Consider the following 17,282-nt stretch of genomic DNA (forward strand, 5'->3'; position numbering starts at 1 on the left):
ACGGAGCTCACGAGCGGACAGCCGAACGCTAGTGTGAAAGTAGCCTTACTTGTACGAGCGCCACCTTCTCTTCAACAGCTGATCGGCAGGGATGTACTGGCTGCACAACCCCTTCATTTTGTAGCTTTTCTCTATGGTAGTAATGAACTTTTCTCTTCACAGAATGCCAATCATGCTGCGAAGTTCTAACTGTGTCCTTATGGGCAAGACTCCAGCTGAATTTGCAAAACTAAATGAGTGCCCGCTGGACCCTGGTGCGTAATAAAAGTGCATTGTATAGAGCTTATAACAATTATATGTTGGACACTATTTTAAAAAATTTAGTCGCCATAGTTTCAGCTGTTGTGAAACTACAACTCCCAGCATGCTCCATTTATTTCTATGGGAGTTCTATGAAGAGCACAGGAAGTATGCATGCTGGGAGTTGGAGTTTCACAACAACTGGAGTGTCGAAGGCTACCCTGCCGTAGTACATGATCAATATCGCATAATTGGTGTTTTGTTTTCCTGACTACTGGGCTACCACCAATAATTAGTATAAAAGGGCCTCGGTAAAGCATACTCCCTGGACCAGTGTGTACATGCTTCTGAGCTTGGTAGTTCGGCTGAGCTCTGTTCAGTGAAGGAGGATACACCGCAGTACTACTGACAAGCTGATGTGCCTGGCTCTTCATTGAATTGGTTGATGGTTATATTGTACTTGTAGAAGACTATTTCTCATATGTTACATATAATATACATGTATAAAACATATACATGAGAAGTCTGGCGAGGAAAAGAAGTCTTGGTATAGATTTCCTACAATGCAGGGTTGTAGTTACAAGTCCAGGTTTGTCTCCAAGATGCAGATCACCGGATTTAACCCCTTAGGGACCCATGACGTACCGGTACGGCATGTTTCCCGAGTCCTTAAGGACCCATGACGTACCGGTACGTCATGAGTTTAAATTGAGATTGTGGCGCCCCAGGGGTTAATCCGCACAGGATGCCGGCTGAAATCATTCAGCCGGCATCCTGTCACAACGCCTGGGGGGGTCATGTGACCCCCCCGTATCGGCGATCGCAGCAAACCGCAGGTCAATTCAGACCTGCGGTTTGTTGCTATTTCTGCTGGTTCTGATCGCGGCGATCAGAAACTTTAGTGTGGCACAAATCTATAGTGATCACCCCCCCTGCACCCCTGCATGATTTTAGCCTGGTGGGAGGTGCAGGGGGGGTGTTGCGGGCGGTGTGGGCGGTGCGGGAGGCGGGCGGTGCGGCAGGCGGGATCGCGATCCCCCGCCCGCCTCCCGCCGAATAATCGTTGGCTTCTAGTGGGTATACCAGGGTGCCAGCACATTGCTGGCACCCTGGTATAAACGGCTGACATCTGTAAATGGATGTCAGCTGTTTAACCCTTTCCATACAGCGGTCCGTACGGACCGCTGTATGGAAAGAGTTAACAGTAAGATGCGGCTCCCTCCCTCTCCCATCGGGGGGCTGCTGTGCCTTTGCAGCCCCCCGATGGGAGAGGGAGAGAGCCCCCAGACAGCCCCCCGAAGCCCCAGTCCTTACCCTTCCCCGTCTGCGAAGTTGTGGCAGACGGGGAAGGTTCCCATGGCAACAGGACGCCTGCTCAGGCGTCCTGCTGTCCATGGTGCTGAACAGATCTGTGCTGAAAGCATAGATCTGTTCAGTGTAAGTAAAATACAGTACAGAAACATATATAGGTTCTGTACTGTATTATGCAGACACCAGACCCACTGGATCTTCAAGAACCAAGTGGGTCTGGGTCAAAAAAAAAGTAAGAAAAAGTGAAAAAAAAGTGAAAATCAAAAAACACATTTATCACTAATTAAAAATGAAAAAAATAAAATTCCCTACACATGTTTGGTATCGCCGCGTCCGTAACGACCTGATCTATAAAACGGTCATGTTACTTTCCCCGCACGGTGAACGCCATAAAAATAAAAAAATAAAAACTATGAGAAAATTTAAATTTTGCCCACCTTACTTCCCAAAAAAGGTAATAAAAGTGATCAAAAAAGTTGCATGTACGCCAAAATAGTGCCAATCAAACCGGCATCTCATCCCGCAAAAAATGAGACCCTACCCAAGATTATCGCCCAAAAACTGAAAAAACTATGGCTCTTAGACTATGGAAACACTAAAACATCATTTTTTTTGTTTCAAAAATTAAATCATTGTGTAAAACTTACATAAATAAAAAAAAGTATACATATTAGGTATCTCCTCGTCCGTATCGACCGGCTCTATAAAAATATCACATGAGTTAACCCCTCAGGTGACCACCGTAAAAAAATAAAAATAAAAACGGTTTAAAAAAAGCAATTTTTTGTCATCTTACGTCACAAAAAGTGCAATAGCAAGCGATCAAAAATTCATATGCACCCCAAAATAGTGCCAATAAGACAGCCATCTCATCCCGCAAAAAATGAGACCCTACATAAGATAATCGCCCAAAAACTGAAAAAACTATGGCTCTTAGACTATGGAGAAACTAAAACTTTTTTTGTTTTAACAATGAAATCATTGTGTAAAACTTACATAAATAAAAAAAAAGTATACATATTAGGTATCGCCGCGTCCGTGAGAACCTGCTCTATAAAATTACCACATGATCTAACCTTTCAGATGAATGTTGTAAATAGCAACAAAAAAAAAACGGTGCCAAAAAAGCTATTTCTTGTTACCTTGCCGCACAAAAAGTGTAATATAGAGCAACCAAAAATCATATGTACCCTAAACTAGTACCAAGAAAACTGCCACCTTATCCCGTAGTTTCTAAAATGGGGTCACTTTTTTGGAGTTTCTACTCTAGGGGTGCATCAGGGGGCTTCAAATGGGACATGGTGTAAAAAAACCAGTCCAGCAAAATCTGCCTTCCAAAAACCGTATGGCATTCCTTTCCTTCTGCGCCCTGCCGTGTGCCCGTACAGCAGTTTACGACCACATATGGGGTGTTTCTGTAAACTACAGAATTAGGGCCATAAATAATGAGTTTTGTTTGGCTGTTAACCCTTGCTTTGTTACTTGAAAAAATATATTAAAATGGAAAATCTGCCCAAAAAGTGAAATTTTGAAATTGTATCTCTATTTTCCATTATATCTTGTGCAACACCTAAAGGGTTAACAAAGTTTTTAAAATCAGTTTTGAATACCTTGAGGGGTGTAGTTTCTTAGATAGGGTCACTTTTATGGAGTTTCTACTCTAGGGGTGCATCAGGGGGCTTCAAATGGGACATGGTGTCAAAAAACCAGTCCAGCAAAATTTGGCTTCCAAAAACCAAACGGCACACCTTTCACTCTACGCTCTGCTGTGTGGCCGTACAGTAGTTTACGGCCACATATGGGGTGTTTCTGTAAACGGCAGAGTCAGGGCAATAAAGATACAGTCTTGTTTGGCTGTTAACCCTTGCTTTGTTAGTGGAAAAAATGGGTTAAAATGGAAAATTAGGCAAAAAAATGAAATTCTCAAATTTCATCCCCATTTGCCAATAACTCTTGTGCAACACCTAAAGGGTTAACAAAGTTTGTAAAATCAGTTTTGAATACCTTGAGGGGTGTAGTTTATAGAATGGGGTCATTTTTGGGTGGTTTCTATTATGTAAGCCTCGCAAAGTGACTTCAGAGCTGTAGTGGTCCCTAAAAATTGGGTTTTTGTAAATTTCTGAAAAATTTCAATATTTGCTTCTAAAGTTCTAAACCTTGTAACATCCCCAAAAAATAAAATATCATTCCCAAAATAATTCCAACCTGAAGTAGACATATGGGGAATGTAAAGTCATCACAATTTTTGGGGGTATTACTATGTATTACAGAAGTAGAGAAACTGAAACTTTGAAATTTGCAAATTTTTCCAAATTTTTTGTAAATTAGGTATTTTTTTATGCAAAAAAAATAATTTTTTTGACTTCATTTTACCAGTGTCATGAAGTACAATATGTGACGAAAAAACAATCTCAGAATGGCCTGGATAAGTCAAAGTGTTTTAAAGTTATGAGCACTTAAAGGGACACTGGTCAGATTTGCAAAAAATGGCCAAGTCCTTAAGGTGAAATAGGGCTGAGTCCTTAAGGGGTTAAAAGGGTTTTCCAAGATTTTTTTTTAATTGGTCGGTGTCTGATCAGTGGGGGTCCGACGCCTGGGATCTCCACCAGTCAGCTGTTTGAGAAGACGCCAGCGCTCGCAGCTTTGCCTAGGGCCGTGGCATCATGTTTATAGGTCACATGGGCTAGGCGCAGCTCTCCACCATTGAAGTGAATGGGGCTGAACGAAATACCTAGCACAGCCACTATACAAAGTACGGCTCTGTTTGGTTAGCTGAGAGAAAGGTATGGTGATACTGTGAGTGCCGGTGCCTTCTCAAACAGCTGATCGGCAAGAGTCCCTGGTGTTAGGACGTCTGTATCGTGGGGGTCTATCTAGAGGATAGGTGATCGGTAAAAAAAAAAAGTCTCGTAAAAGCCCTTTAAAGGTATATTGTATTGCAATTGTATGTTAATTGTGGTTAATACTTCAATCCAATAGTTTCTAATGTAGGCACAAGAACTACACATCAGAGATTTCTCCTGCCTTTTTTCCCCCCTCGCCTCCTTGCTTTTAATGGTAGGCCTCCTTTTTTTTTTTTTTTTTTTTTTTTTTCACCTCTGTGAATTTCGAACACGTGGTCTCCATGGACCGCTCATGTACCCATTGACTTTAATGTGCTCTCGTTTGTATGATTACGGATCCCTCACACAAGTTATAGTTTGGGATGAGCGAATCGACTGGATGCTTCATTCGAAATCGATTCGCCTAAAACGTTGTAATACTGTACGGAGCGGGAGCTCCGTACATGATTAGAATGTATTGGCTTTGATGAGCCAAAGTTATTACTTTGCGAAGTCTCGCGATACTTCGTGTAATAACTTTGTGAACGAATTATTACTGTAAAAAACCTTGAAACTGAACTCCTGCTCCGTACAGTATTATAAGGAACTTTTATGTGAATCGACTTCGGATGAAGCATCCGAAGTCTATTCGCTCATCCCTAGCTATAGTCTAGGGGTCTGTGAAAGCCACAGAGACAGCAGATGTCATCCATTATTTTCATGGATCGCTTCTAGGATATGCTCTGGAAATTAATTTTCAGCCTAGCGGTGGCCGTGGAATATGGATCACACACAGAGGACACAAACAGACACAGACATGTTTACGGATGAACCGCGGATGTCATCATGGTCTTGGACGTGTGAAAGAGGCCTTATGGTGGAGGATTACTAGGCTAGGTTATACTACTGTTCAGACCTCATGTGGCTTTTGACTGTGACTTGCAATATGATGGATATTTGTTTTTCAAATCAGTCTTTATTTTTTTATTTTTTACAGGTGGTTACTTCATTGTGAAAGGAGCTGAAAAAGTAATCTTGATTCAGGAACAGCTGTCAAAAAACAGGATTATTGTGGAGGCTGACAGGAAGGGAACTGTGGGCGCCTCGGTTACAAGGTGTGGTTCAAGAAATTCTGTAAAGACACCTTGACTGTTTCCTGTGTCCTTACTTAAAGGGGTTGTCCAGTTTTATGATACTGTTCACCTATCCTCAGGATAGGTCATCAATATCAGATTGGTAGGGGTCCAACTACCAGCAACCCCACCGATCAGCTGTTTGAAGGGGTTGGAGTGCATGTGTGAGCTCTGCATCCCTTCTAGCGTTTACCTACTAGTGTAGTTACAGCTTTTTGTCCTATTCTCTTCAATGAGAGATGAAGCTGTAATTACCCTGCACCGACGCTACAATGCCGTACAAGTAAAGATTGAAGGGGATTCAGCCCTTGCAATTGAGCTGTGGCCCCTTCAGAGAGCTGATTGGACCATCAGTTGGACCCCTCCTCCTGCGACCAGCAATTAACAATGTGAGAAGCTGCAGGTAGCCACATACTTTTATCTATAGAGATAGTGACCATTCAGATGATTTGCTGACTGTGAAATACTTGGTGGCACTTAGTTCTAGTTAATAGAGGGGAGTCCTCAAGTCCTCAGCGAAGTTCAATACCCTTCAGTAAACATGTGGTCATGGCTTGTACAGTTGGGACACCCCTTTAACCCCTTCAAGACACAGCCTTATTTCACCTTAAGGACCAGGTCATTTTTTGCAAATCTGACCAGTGTCACTTTAAGTGCTGATAACGTTAAAACACTTTGACTTATCCAGGCCGTTCTGAGATTGTTTTTTCGTCACATATTGTACTTCATGACACTGGAAAAATTAAGTCCCAAAATTAATTTTTTTTGCATAAAAAAATACTAAATTTACCCCAAATTTGGAAAAATTTGCAAATTTCAAAGTTTCAGTTTCTCTACTTCTGTAATACATAGTAATACCCCCAAAAATTGTGATGACTTTACATTCCCCATATGTGTACTTCATGTTTGAATTATTTTGGGAATGATATTTTATTTTTTGGGGATGTTACAAGGCTTAGAAGTTTAGAAGCAAATCTTGAAATTTTTCAGAAATCCAATTTTTAGGGACCACTACAGGTCTGAAGTCACTTTGTGAGGCTTACATAATAGAAACCACCCAAAAATGACCCTATTTTATAAACTACACCCCTCAAGGTATTCAAAACTGATTTTACAAACTTTGTTAACCCTTTAGGTGTTGCACAGGAGTTATTGGCAAATGGGGATGAAATTTGAGAATTTCATTTTTTTGCCTAATTTTCAATTTTAACCCATTTTTTCCACTAACAAAGCAAGGGTTAACAGCCAAACAAGACTTTATCTTTATTGCCCTGACTCTGCTGTTTACAGAAACGCCCCATATGTGGCCGTAAACTACTGTACGGGCACACAGCGGGGCGTAGAGTGAAAGGTGCGCCGTGTGGTTTTTGGAAGCCAGATTTTGCTGGACAGTTTTTTTGACACCATGTCCCATTTGAAGCCCCCTGATGTAGAAACTCCAAAAAAGTGACCCCATTTTAGAAACTACGGGATAGGGTGGCAGTTTTGTTGGTACTAGTTTAGGGTACATATGATTTTTGGTTGCTCTATATTACACTTTTTGTGCGGCAAGGTAACAAGAAATAGCTTTTTTGGCATTGTTTTTTTTATTGTTATTTACAACATTCATCTGACAGGTTAGATCATGTGGTAATTTTATAGAGCAGGTTGTCACGGACGCGGCGATACCTAATATGTATACATTTTTTTTATTTATGTAAGTTTTATACAATGATTTCATTTTTAAAACAATTTTTTTTTTTCGTTTCTCCATAGTCTAAGAGCCATAGTTTTTACAGTTTTGGGGCGATTATCTTAAGAAGGGTCTCATTTTTTGCGAGATGAGATGACGGTTTGATTGGCACTATGTTGGGGTGCATATGACTTTTTGATCGCTTGCTATTACACTTTTTGTGACGTAAGATGACAAAAAATTGATTTTTCTACACCGTTTTTATTTTTATTTTTTTACGGTGGTCACCTGAGGGGTTAGGTCATGTGATATTTTTATAGAGCCGGTCGATACGGACGCGGCGATTACCTAATATGTATACTTTTTTTATTTATATAAGTTTTACACAATGATTTCATTTTTGAAACAAAAAAAATGATGTTTTAGTGTTTCCATAGTCTAAGAGCCATAGTTTTTTCAGTTTTTGGGCGATTATCTTAAGTAGGGTCTCATTTTTTGCGGGATGAGATGACGGTTTGATTTTTACAATTTTGGAGTACATGCGACTTTTTTGATCACTTTTATTATCTTTTTTGGGGAAGTAAGGTGGGCAAAATTTCAATTTCATCATAGTTTTTTATTTTTATGGCGTTCACCGTTCGGGAAAAGTAACATGACCGTTTTATAGATCGATACGGACGCGGCGATACCAAACATGTGTAGGGAATTTTATTTTTCTCATGTTTAATCAGTGATAAATGTGTGTTTTGATTTTTACTTTTTTTTTACTTTTTTCACTTTTTTTTTTGACCCAGACCCACTTGGTTCTTGAAGATCCAGTGGGTCTGATGTCTGTATAATACAGTACAGTACAATATATATTGCACTGTACTATATTTTACTTACACTGAACAGATCTATGCTTTCAGCATAGATCTGTTCAGCACCATGGACAGCAGGACGCCTGAGAGGCGTCCTGTTGCCATGGGAACCTTCCCCGTCTGCTCAGTTATGTTCAGAACTGCGCAGACGGGGAAGGGTAAGGACGGGGCTCTGGGGGGGCTGTCTGGGAGCTCTCTCCCTCTCCATCAGGGGGCTGCAAAGGTACAGCAGCCCTCCGATGGGAGAGGGAGGGAGCTCCCTGAGCTGTTAACCTTTTCCATACCGCGGTCCGTACGGACCGCGGTATGGAAAGGGTTAAACGGCTGACATCGCATCACCGATGTCAGCCGTTTATACCAGGGTGCCAGCAATGTGCTGGCACCCTGGTATACCCACTAGAAGCCAACGATGATTATAATGGGAGGCGGGCGGGGGATCGCGATCCCGCCTGCCGCACCGCCCGCCTCCCGCAACTGCCACACCGCCCCGCACCGGCCCCGCACCGCCCACAAACCGCCCCCTGCACCCCGCCACATAAATGGAATTCAGGGGTGCAGGGGGGGTAAAAAAAAATCGATTTGGGGCAATTTTTAGGTTTCTGATCCCTGCGGTCAGGGACCGCAGGGATCAGAAACTACATAAAGCGATCGCCGATGGGGGGGGTGCCGAAACTACCCGATCGCCGATACGGGGGTCACAGGACCCCCCTCGGCATTGAGCCTGAGTGCCTGGCTGTGTGTAACAGCCGGCACTCAGCGCTGTCACCATGTCTGCAGACATGGTGACAGTTTTATGCCATGACGAGTATACTAGTCATGGAGTGCTAAGTAGCAGTGCTCCATGACTAGTATACATGTGATAGGTACATCAGATTGTCACACTCCTTCTCTGATCGCTTCCCTGACAGGAATGGGGACGATCAGAGAAGGAGAGGCACACAGTCCCTCCCTAACCCCCCTTACCTGCCCCGATGCGCTGCGATTGGTCCCTCTGCAGTATTGGACCAATCACAGCGATCGTGGGCGGGTCAGGGGTCTAATACAACTCCTTCCGGCTTCTAGGGTTGCCTAGCAACCCCAGCACGCCGGCTTCACTGAATCTTCAGCGCTCAGGTCCCTGCGCTGACAGTGAAGCCGATCACGTACATGCACGTGGGGATGCGGTGAGGCACCACATTCCCCCACGTACATGTACGTGATGTTGCGTGAAGGGGTTAATGCAATGTGAGTATCGTACACCTCCGTTTATAATAGTCTGAATAACTATAATTGAAAGTCCTGTTGCATGACCCTGTTTCGGCTAAGCTTTAGCTGTTAGATGGCCTCACATATGATTCTAGATTATTTTAACCCCTTACCAACTTGCTCTGTGCACTCACAATGCAGGGAGCAAGGTGTTCCTGTATTTCACTGTACATGAACCTGGTGGCCTTATGTCTTTTTTTCAACAGTTCTAACTATGTAACTATGTACGGCACAGTGATAGGGTGAGCACAGGAGCTGTACTTTCCTGATCAGGGCAGGGTCTGGCTGTTACTGCAGTATCTGCCAGCACTGGACGTAACTTAATACGGGCGGTGTAACCCCTTGGTTACAGCGGTTAATGCTGACCACTAGTCTTGAGCAAATCGAGATTTGTATCCTCTCCATCCTGCTACTTCTATGGTACCTACCTATTGAGATCGATTACAGGATTGTCTATTTTGCACTACCTTTCTTCTTTTTTAACAGCCAAAATGGTCACATTTTCATCTCATTTCTTATCTCTCGTGCAGCTCTACCCATGAGAAGAAAAGCAGAACCAACTTGGTTATGAAACAGGGGAGATTCTATTTAAAGCACAATACATTGTCAGAAGATATTCCTATCGCCATTATCTTCAAGGTGGGTTCAGTAGCCACTGCATATAATAAAAGTGCAAACATGTTCCCATTAATAAGGATGTATATAGCATCATATTCAAATGGGGATAATAATACATTACAAGTTAGTCTACTTTCACACTGGCGTTTTGGCTTTCCATTTGTGAGATCCGTTCAGGGCTCTCACAAGCGGTCCAAAATGGATCAGTTTCAGCCCTAATGCATTCTGAATAGATAAGGATCCGTTCAGAATGCATCAGTTTGCCTCCGTTCTGCCTCCATTCCGCTCTGGAGGCGGACAGGAAAACGCTGCTTGCAGCATTTTGATGTCCGCCTGACGATGCAGAGGCAAACGGATCCGTCCTGAGACACAATGTAAGTCAATGGGGACGGATCCGTTTTCACTGACGCAATCTGGCACGATACAAATGGATCCGTCCTCCATTGACTTTCAATGGTGTTCAAGACTGATCCGTCTTGGCTATAGAAGACAATACAAACGGATCTGTTCTGAACGGATGCAGACGGTTGTATTATCTGAACGGAAGCGTTTGTGCAGATCCATGACTGATCCGCACCAAACGCGACTGTGTAAGTAGCATTAGAAGTTTAATATAGCAGTGCATCTGTAAAAATGGCAGTGATACTGTATAACAATGTGACTGGTCTCTTAATACACTGATGGCAAAGGTTTAACTCGCCTTACACTTTGAATGTATATACTGTTAAGAGACCAGTGATGATTTTGAAAAAGTAGATTCCTTATAAAAAATGCCCTTTAAAGAACATTTATGGCACCTCTCCAATCCTCATCTATTAGGAATGTTCTGCTTAGCAACCCCACCCTTAGTTCGCCAGAGCATGGATGTGCTTTCAATGGGGAGAAAGTGATTTATGATACAGTTAGTTTCTTTTTAATTGTAGGTCTATTGTACTGTACTCATGAGTACAGTACAATAGATCTGCCATCAGATAGGAACTAGCTGTATCATAAATCACTATGATGCGGTCAGTTCGGGTCAGGGGAGCAGCGATCAGTCTTGGGAGATGCTTCTGAAACATTGACCATGTTCCCTGGACAGAACACAGTCTGGTGAATCAGCCCTAAAGGTCCTTTTACGTGGAGTGATATTCAGGCTGATTATCAGGGATTAGCGTTTGTATAAATGCTTGTACCCAATAATCTGCCAGCGTAATAGGTGGCGGTTCGCAAACGTTTCTTCATCGGGTGATTGTGTCGTTCTGCTGGTATCAAGAATTATCATTCCTGTCCAGCAGATTGTCCTGTCTAAACGTCGATCTGCTGCCCAGAATTGTCCCCAAACAGTGACGATCAGCCCTCATCTCTGCAGACGTATCCTCCTATCCAAATTTATGGTGGAAACTCAGACTAGAACTCTTATGTAGACCACTTAAAATGATTTTCTCTTAAGACACATATATAGCACTTTCTAGGGCCCCTGTACAACTACAAGAATGGGGCTGCATGCTCCCTTGATCAAAATAGGAAGGTAGTGCATACATGATTACTGTATAGTGAAGTCTATGGGAGACTGTCACTCTGCTCTTTCTTCCCTTTACTTTAATAATGGAGGACCAAGTGCTCGGGATCTATTACAGGTCCTAGTAGACAGAACAGACTAATCAGTATTTTATGACTTGTCCCAATGGTTTTTCCATAAAAGTCTCAAGGAGAAAAGCCAGGGAATATAGATAATTTGAGCCATTAATGAATGTAGATTGTAGGGTATAAAGGTCTTTGTGTTAAAAGTGTTGTTCGGGATTTTTATACTGATGACCTATCCAAGGGATAGTTATCAGTATCTGATCGGTGGAGGTTCGACATCCGGCCCCCCCACCAATCAGCTGTTTGAGAAGGCATCGGTGCTCCAGTGAGCGCTGCAACCTTCTCCCCGCTCCCCAAGCAGAGCGCTCATGGCAATGCTTAGTATCGGGCTCAGCCTCTTTCAGTTCAATGGGCTGAACTGCTCCTAGGCCACGTGACTGATGAACGTGTCGTCACTGGCCTAGGAAAAGCTGAGAGAAAGCCACAGTGCTACTGCGAGCACCGGTGCCTTCTCAAGCAGTTATGGTTGTCTGTCCCCCACCGATCAGATCTTTAGGATAGGTCATCAGTATGAAAATCTTGGAAAACCCCTTTAAGTCATGCAGGAAAATAAACTAAAGACCTAGGGGCAGCTAGGGATGGTTAGCACTGGTGCCTTGCAGCGCTGGGGTTCTGGTTTCAAATCCGACTATGGTCACCATCTGCATGGAGTTTGTATGTTCTCCCCGTGTTTGCGTGGGTTTCCTCCAGGTTCTCCGGTTTCCTCCCACACTCCAAAGACATATGATAGAGAACTTAGATTGTGAGCCCCATTAGGGACAGAGTGATGCTAATATCTCTAAAGTGCTGTGGAATATAGTAGTTCTATATAAGTGCATGCAATAAGACATGTGTGCTACTGTTTCTCCAGAACTAACCTAAAACTGTGGACAAATCCCATAATACTAAAGTGGTAGTTCCATGTCCAAAGTATGGTTTTAACTGGATGATTGGATGCTGTTGAACAAGGTATTTTGGCATCCTTTCTGAAACTAAGGACACCCCCACCGTACTCGCAGATCACGTACAACTTGCTCAGTGTCAATATTGGTGCAATACTGCCACCATGTGGCCAATTCAAAAAGGCCATCAGTCTCATTTCCACATCAGGGAGTGTGGCATTTTTAGTCATTGGTATTCAGGGACTGTGCATATGCTGTAATGTGTGCTCGGTCAGAATGTCTCTTGCCATATACATAGATTTGTGCGTGTGCTGAATTTCCTGCAACAAATACGATACCATTGTGTTCTGCATTTAATATCACTGCCAAGTGCCTTTTTATACTAAACTCGTTTCTCAATTAAAAACTAATTGGGATTTTAAACTGGACCTCCAGCCTCATTATAATGGAGTCATTATGTACTCGCAGTGAGGCAGATACCAGATACTCGTCTTGCGTTTTAGTCAGGGCTGTTCTGACTCTTGCAATTCATCACACTGCAGCTCTGACGTCTTCATAAATGGCCCATAATTTACCAACTCATTTACTGTGGTAGAATGGTAACATTAGTCTTTTTCATACTATCATTTAAGTCATCAGGCTACTTAGAACTTAAAGAGCAACTAAACCTTTATCTAAACTTTTCATATGTGCTCCCTAATAAAACTATCTTTTAATATACTTTATTCATGAATTTTCTATTTTTACTACTCTTTTTATTTGTTTTCCTACCTAAAGCTCACCATTCCCTGGTGCGCTTAAAACTCTGTCCTCTGTACCTTTGTACACCGCTGAGCTGTCAGCGATGTACGGAGTACATTTTATGAATGGGCAGCAGCAGCGCTGTGAGTACGGGCAGGAGTGCACATTGCTGCTGTTGCCTGTACTCCGCTCAGCTAATCCAGGCATAGTACAGGGTACCACATGTGCCATGCCAAGAGTTAGTAATAGTCCACGGAGCACTGGCAGGAGCTGCAATATGCACTCCTGCCCGTACTCACAGCGCCGCTGCGGCCTCTTTGAGAAAATGTGTACATCGAGGATCGTCCAGTGTCTTGACGGACAGCCAATTGGATCCTCCGGCTCAGTGCTGATGAAATTTTTATGGGTCTTCCACTTGACTTTTTTGTTCCATAACCCTCAGGATCATTTAAGAAATTCCAAATGACTGTCTTACTGCGTCCCACCTCAGCAGCGATGGCGCGCTGTGAGAGACCCTGCTTATGCAGTTCAACAACCCGACCACGTTCAAAAAGGGAGAGTTTTTTTGCCTTTGACATCACAACGTGTGACTACCTGACAGAAAATGACAATGAATCCACATCTTTGCACAGATTTGGCCTTTTAAAGGCACGTGGTCCTAAAATTTGGATCAGCTGAAAAACAGCCTGTTTCAGTTTAATCGTTATTTTCAATTAATTGAATGCTCAAAAAATGTTTTGTCTCACTCTCATTCTTCTTGTTGCATGTTGAAGCTCTACTTGGAACCTTGTTAAGATCCAACAATGTAAAATAGGATTTTTTGCCATTTTTCAAGTGGTCTTAAACTTTTGATCAGGGTTGTAGTATAAGAACTGGAGAGGTGAGAAGTGATTTTTCTATCACCACTAGAACACCCTTCTTATCACTAGTATAAGGACAGGGAAAAACACGGAAGAGGTGAGAACTGATTACCTATCACCACTAGGACATCCTGCTTATAACTAGAATAAGGACAGGGGAGAACACAGGCAAGGAGAGAGCTAATTTTCTATCACCATTAGAACACCCTGCTGCTTATGACTTATTTATTATAAATAAAAAAAAAAGGGACTTTGATAGAACATATATATTTGTGATTAACATTTCTAACTTTTCTAAATTTATATGAAAGTTAATAAATTCATTACACAATATTAATAATTTTTTTTTTTTTTTAAGCTGGAGTCAGTACATTTCTGCTGACTTCACCCAAAACTAGCTTTGACTCCGACACAGCCCTAGTTTTAGTTCCTTTGTAGTATATATTCATCCTGTTATTGTAATGGAAAATGCTCAGCAGCCGGAATGAACAAGCAGAGCTGTAGTGTAAAGCAACAAACAAGCTACTAAATTAAAGGGGAATTATCAGCTTGTAAACTCCCCTCCCCACACACAGACCACTACCACCACCACCAAATTACACTCAGCAGTGTAAAGGATGCTGATTATGTAATTAGTGCCTTTTAAAGGTGGGGAATCTTAAGCTTCCTGAGTCTCCCATGAGAAAAACCGAAAATTACAACCACAGAATTGCCTAAGGGTACTTTCACACTTGAGGCAGAGGATTCCGGCAGGCAGTTCCGTCGCTAGAACTGCCTCCCGGATCAGGCAATCCGGACGGAAACTGATGGCATTTGTCAGACGGATCCGGATGCAGATCCATCTGACAAATACATTGCAATACCGGATCAGTCTCTCCGGTGTCATCCGGAAAAATGGATCCAGTATACTTTCTTTTTTTTTTTTTTTTTTTTTGCATGCGCAGACCGAAAAGCCCGGATCCGTTTTGCCGGAACATTTAATGCTGGATCCAGCACTAATACACTTCAATATAAATGAATGCATTCCGGCAACTGTTCAGCATTTTTGGCCGGAGATAAAACTGCGGCATGCTGCGGTATTTTCTCCGTCCAAAAGATGTATGTAAAAGGGACTGAACTGATGCATCCTGAACGGATTACTCTCCATTCAGAATGCATTAGGGTAAAACTGTTCAGTTTTTGTCCGGTATTGAGCTCCTGTGTCGGAACTCTATACCGGAAAACAAAAACGCTAGTGTGAAAGTACCAAAAGGGTTTTCTGACCAGGTCTCACTAAATATTTTTCAGCAGTTTGAGGGTACGGGAACACAATACAGGTTCTACATTGGATCTGACCAAAATCCTCCTGACAGGTCTGTTTTAGTAACTACTTGTATTCCCCATAGAGCATCTATTCTTAGGACTCTGTTGTACCATTCCTTTATTATTCCTGCTAGAAGTCATGAATACATTGCTAAGAGTTTGCTATAAAGGTCCAGATGGGTGTTCTCACTTGGGGGTGTGTCCCTGCACAGTTTGACACTCACTGATTGGATAGTTTCAGACTGTGCAGAGACACGCGCCCCATAAGTGATAACACCCAGATGGACTTTTATTGCAGACTACTGGCAAGTCATTAATAAACTTCTAGTTGGAATAACACAGGAATAGCACAATGTAAAGACCTAAGACTAGATGCTCCAGAATTGTCATTACACAGGGTCCTCTTTAAGGAGTGTTTTTAGCAAGGAGGAGTGTATGATTATATCATTTGAGGTGATTCAATAAGATTTAGCGTTTTCATTTTTCCTTCAGAACTTTTTTTTTCATTCATGTATTCATATGAGGACTTATTTATATTGTGGCATATAATGTAGTGGTAAGCAGGAACAAATTTCCAAATGGAGTGGAATTGGAAACAACCCACAATTTCTCCACAGTTTTACGGGTTTTGTTCCTAGGGCGTTCCCTTTGCGGCAAATCTGACCTGTGCCCTTTATTCTCTGGGTCAGTACAATTACAACGATACCACCAGGGGCGTAGCTAAAGGCTCATGGGCCCCAGTGCAAGAGTTCAGCTTGGGCCCCCATTCCCTCAGTGCTTTGTGGCCAGGGGCAGGGAAGCACATAGCGTTTCTGCTGCCTGAGGCAAAAATTGAAACAGCACACTACACCCCCCCCCCCCCCCTTACCCCTTCCCTCCAGCCAGAGGTGTAACTTGACCAGCATGCACTTTCTATAATACCGGTGTCTTCTTGTGCACCGCAAGGGTCTTTGGGTCCCTCAGGCTCCTGGGCCCGGTAGCGACTGCTACCTCTGCACCCCCTATAGCTACGCCCGTGGATACCACATATGTATAGGTTTTTTATGTCTAAATATTGTAAAAATTACCTTTTTTTTTTTTTTTTTTTTTTTTTTTTTAAAGGGAGTCTGTCACCACATTTGAGCATATTAGACTGATCAAATAGCGTTATATGTGCCACCGAGAACTTAAAAACTGTACCTTTTGTTGTATCTAATGGAGTTTTCTTATCTCGAACGATTGAGATGCCGCCCTGGGCACTTGAGAGGGCGCATTTACAGAATTTTAAAAGTTCTTTTTTGGCTGAAAGAAAACTCCATTAGATACAACAAAGGTACCGTTTTTAAGTCCTCGGTGGCACATATAACGCTATTTGATCAGTCTAATATGCTCAAATGTGGTGACAGACTCCCTTTAACCGCCTCCGGACCGCCTAACGCAGATGTGCAGTCCGGAGGCGGCAGCGCTGCGCAGAGTCACGCATATACGCGTCATCTCGCGAGACGCGAGATGATGCGCTTTGCCGGCCCGCGCATGCGCAGTTCGGGCCGGCATTTCGTCAAGGGGGGTCGCGTCATCAGCTTGCCAGCCAATGATCGCGGCTGGCAAGCTGATGATTTTTTAAAAAAACAATCAAGTGCCCGATAACAGATCATATTAGTAAATATGATCTGTTATATGGCTGCCCTGCTCCTCTGCTGGTCCTTTTCGTCGGTTGGATCCAGCAGAGGAGCAGGCTTCACAGTGAGTACACCAAACACCACACACTAGCCCCAGATCACTCCCCTGCACCCCAATTAACCCTTTGATCACCCCTTTGATCGCCCCTGTCAATCACTAGTGAAAGGAAAAAAGTGATCAGTGCAAACTGTCACTTTTTTTTTCACTGGTATTGACCGTTAGGTTTTAGGATAGTTTAGGCCCCTTGATTAGGTAGTTTAGGGATCGGTTAGTGCCCACCGCACCGCAGTCACTGATTCGCTGATTAGCGTA

General features: G+C 42.9%; 1 protein-coding gene across 1 annotated transcript in view; it reads left to right on the forward strand.

Annotated features, from left to right (window-relative positions):
- POLR3B (RNA polymerase III subunit B) overlaps positions 1-17,282 on the forward strand; it is a 127,561-nt gene that overhangs the window by 7,323 nt on the left and 102,956 nt on the right. Inside the window, exons 7-9 of the mRNA XM_044277931.1 lie at positions 163-254; positions 5,371-5,488; positions 9,814-9,922. Coding sequence (XP_044133866.1) covers positions 163-254; positions 5,371-5,488; positions 9,814-9,922 — 319 coding nt within the window. The remainder of the gene's footprint in view (positions 1-162; positions 255-5,370; positions 5,489-9,813; positions 9,923-17,282) is intronic.

Source organism: Bufo gargarizans, chromosome 2 (genome assembly GCF_014858855.1).
Source record: "Bufo gargarizans isolate SCDJY-AF-19 chromosome 2, ASM1485885v1, whole genome shotgun sequence".
In the NCBI taxonomy this organism is placed as follows: Eukaryota; Metazoa; Chordata; class Amphibia; order Anura; family Bufonidae; genus Bufo; species Bufo gargarizans.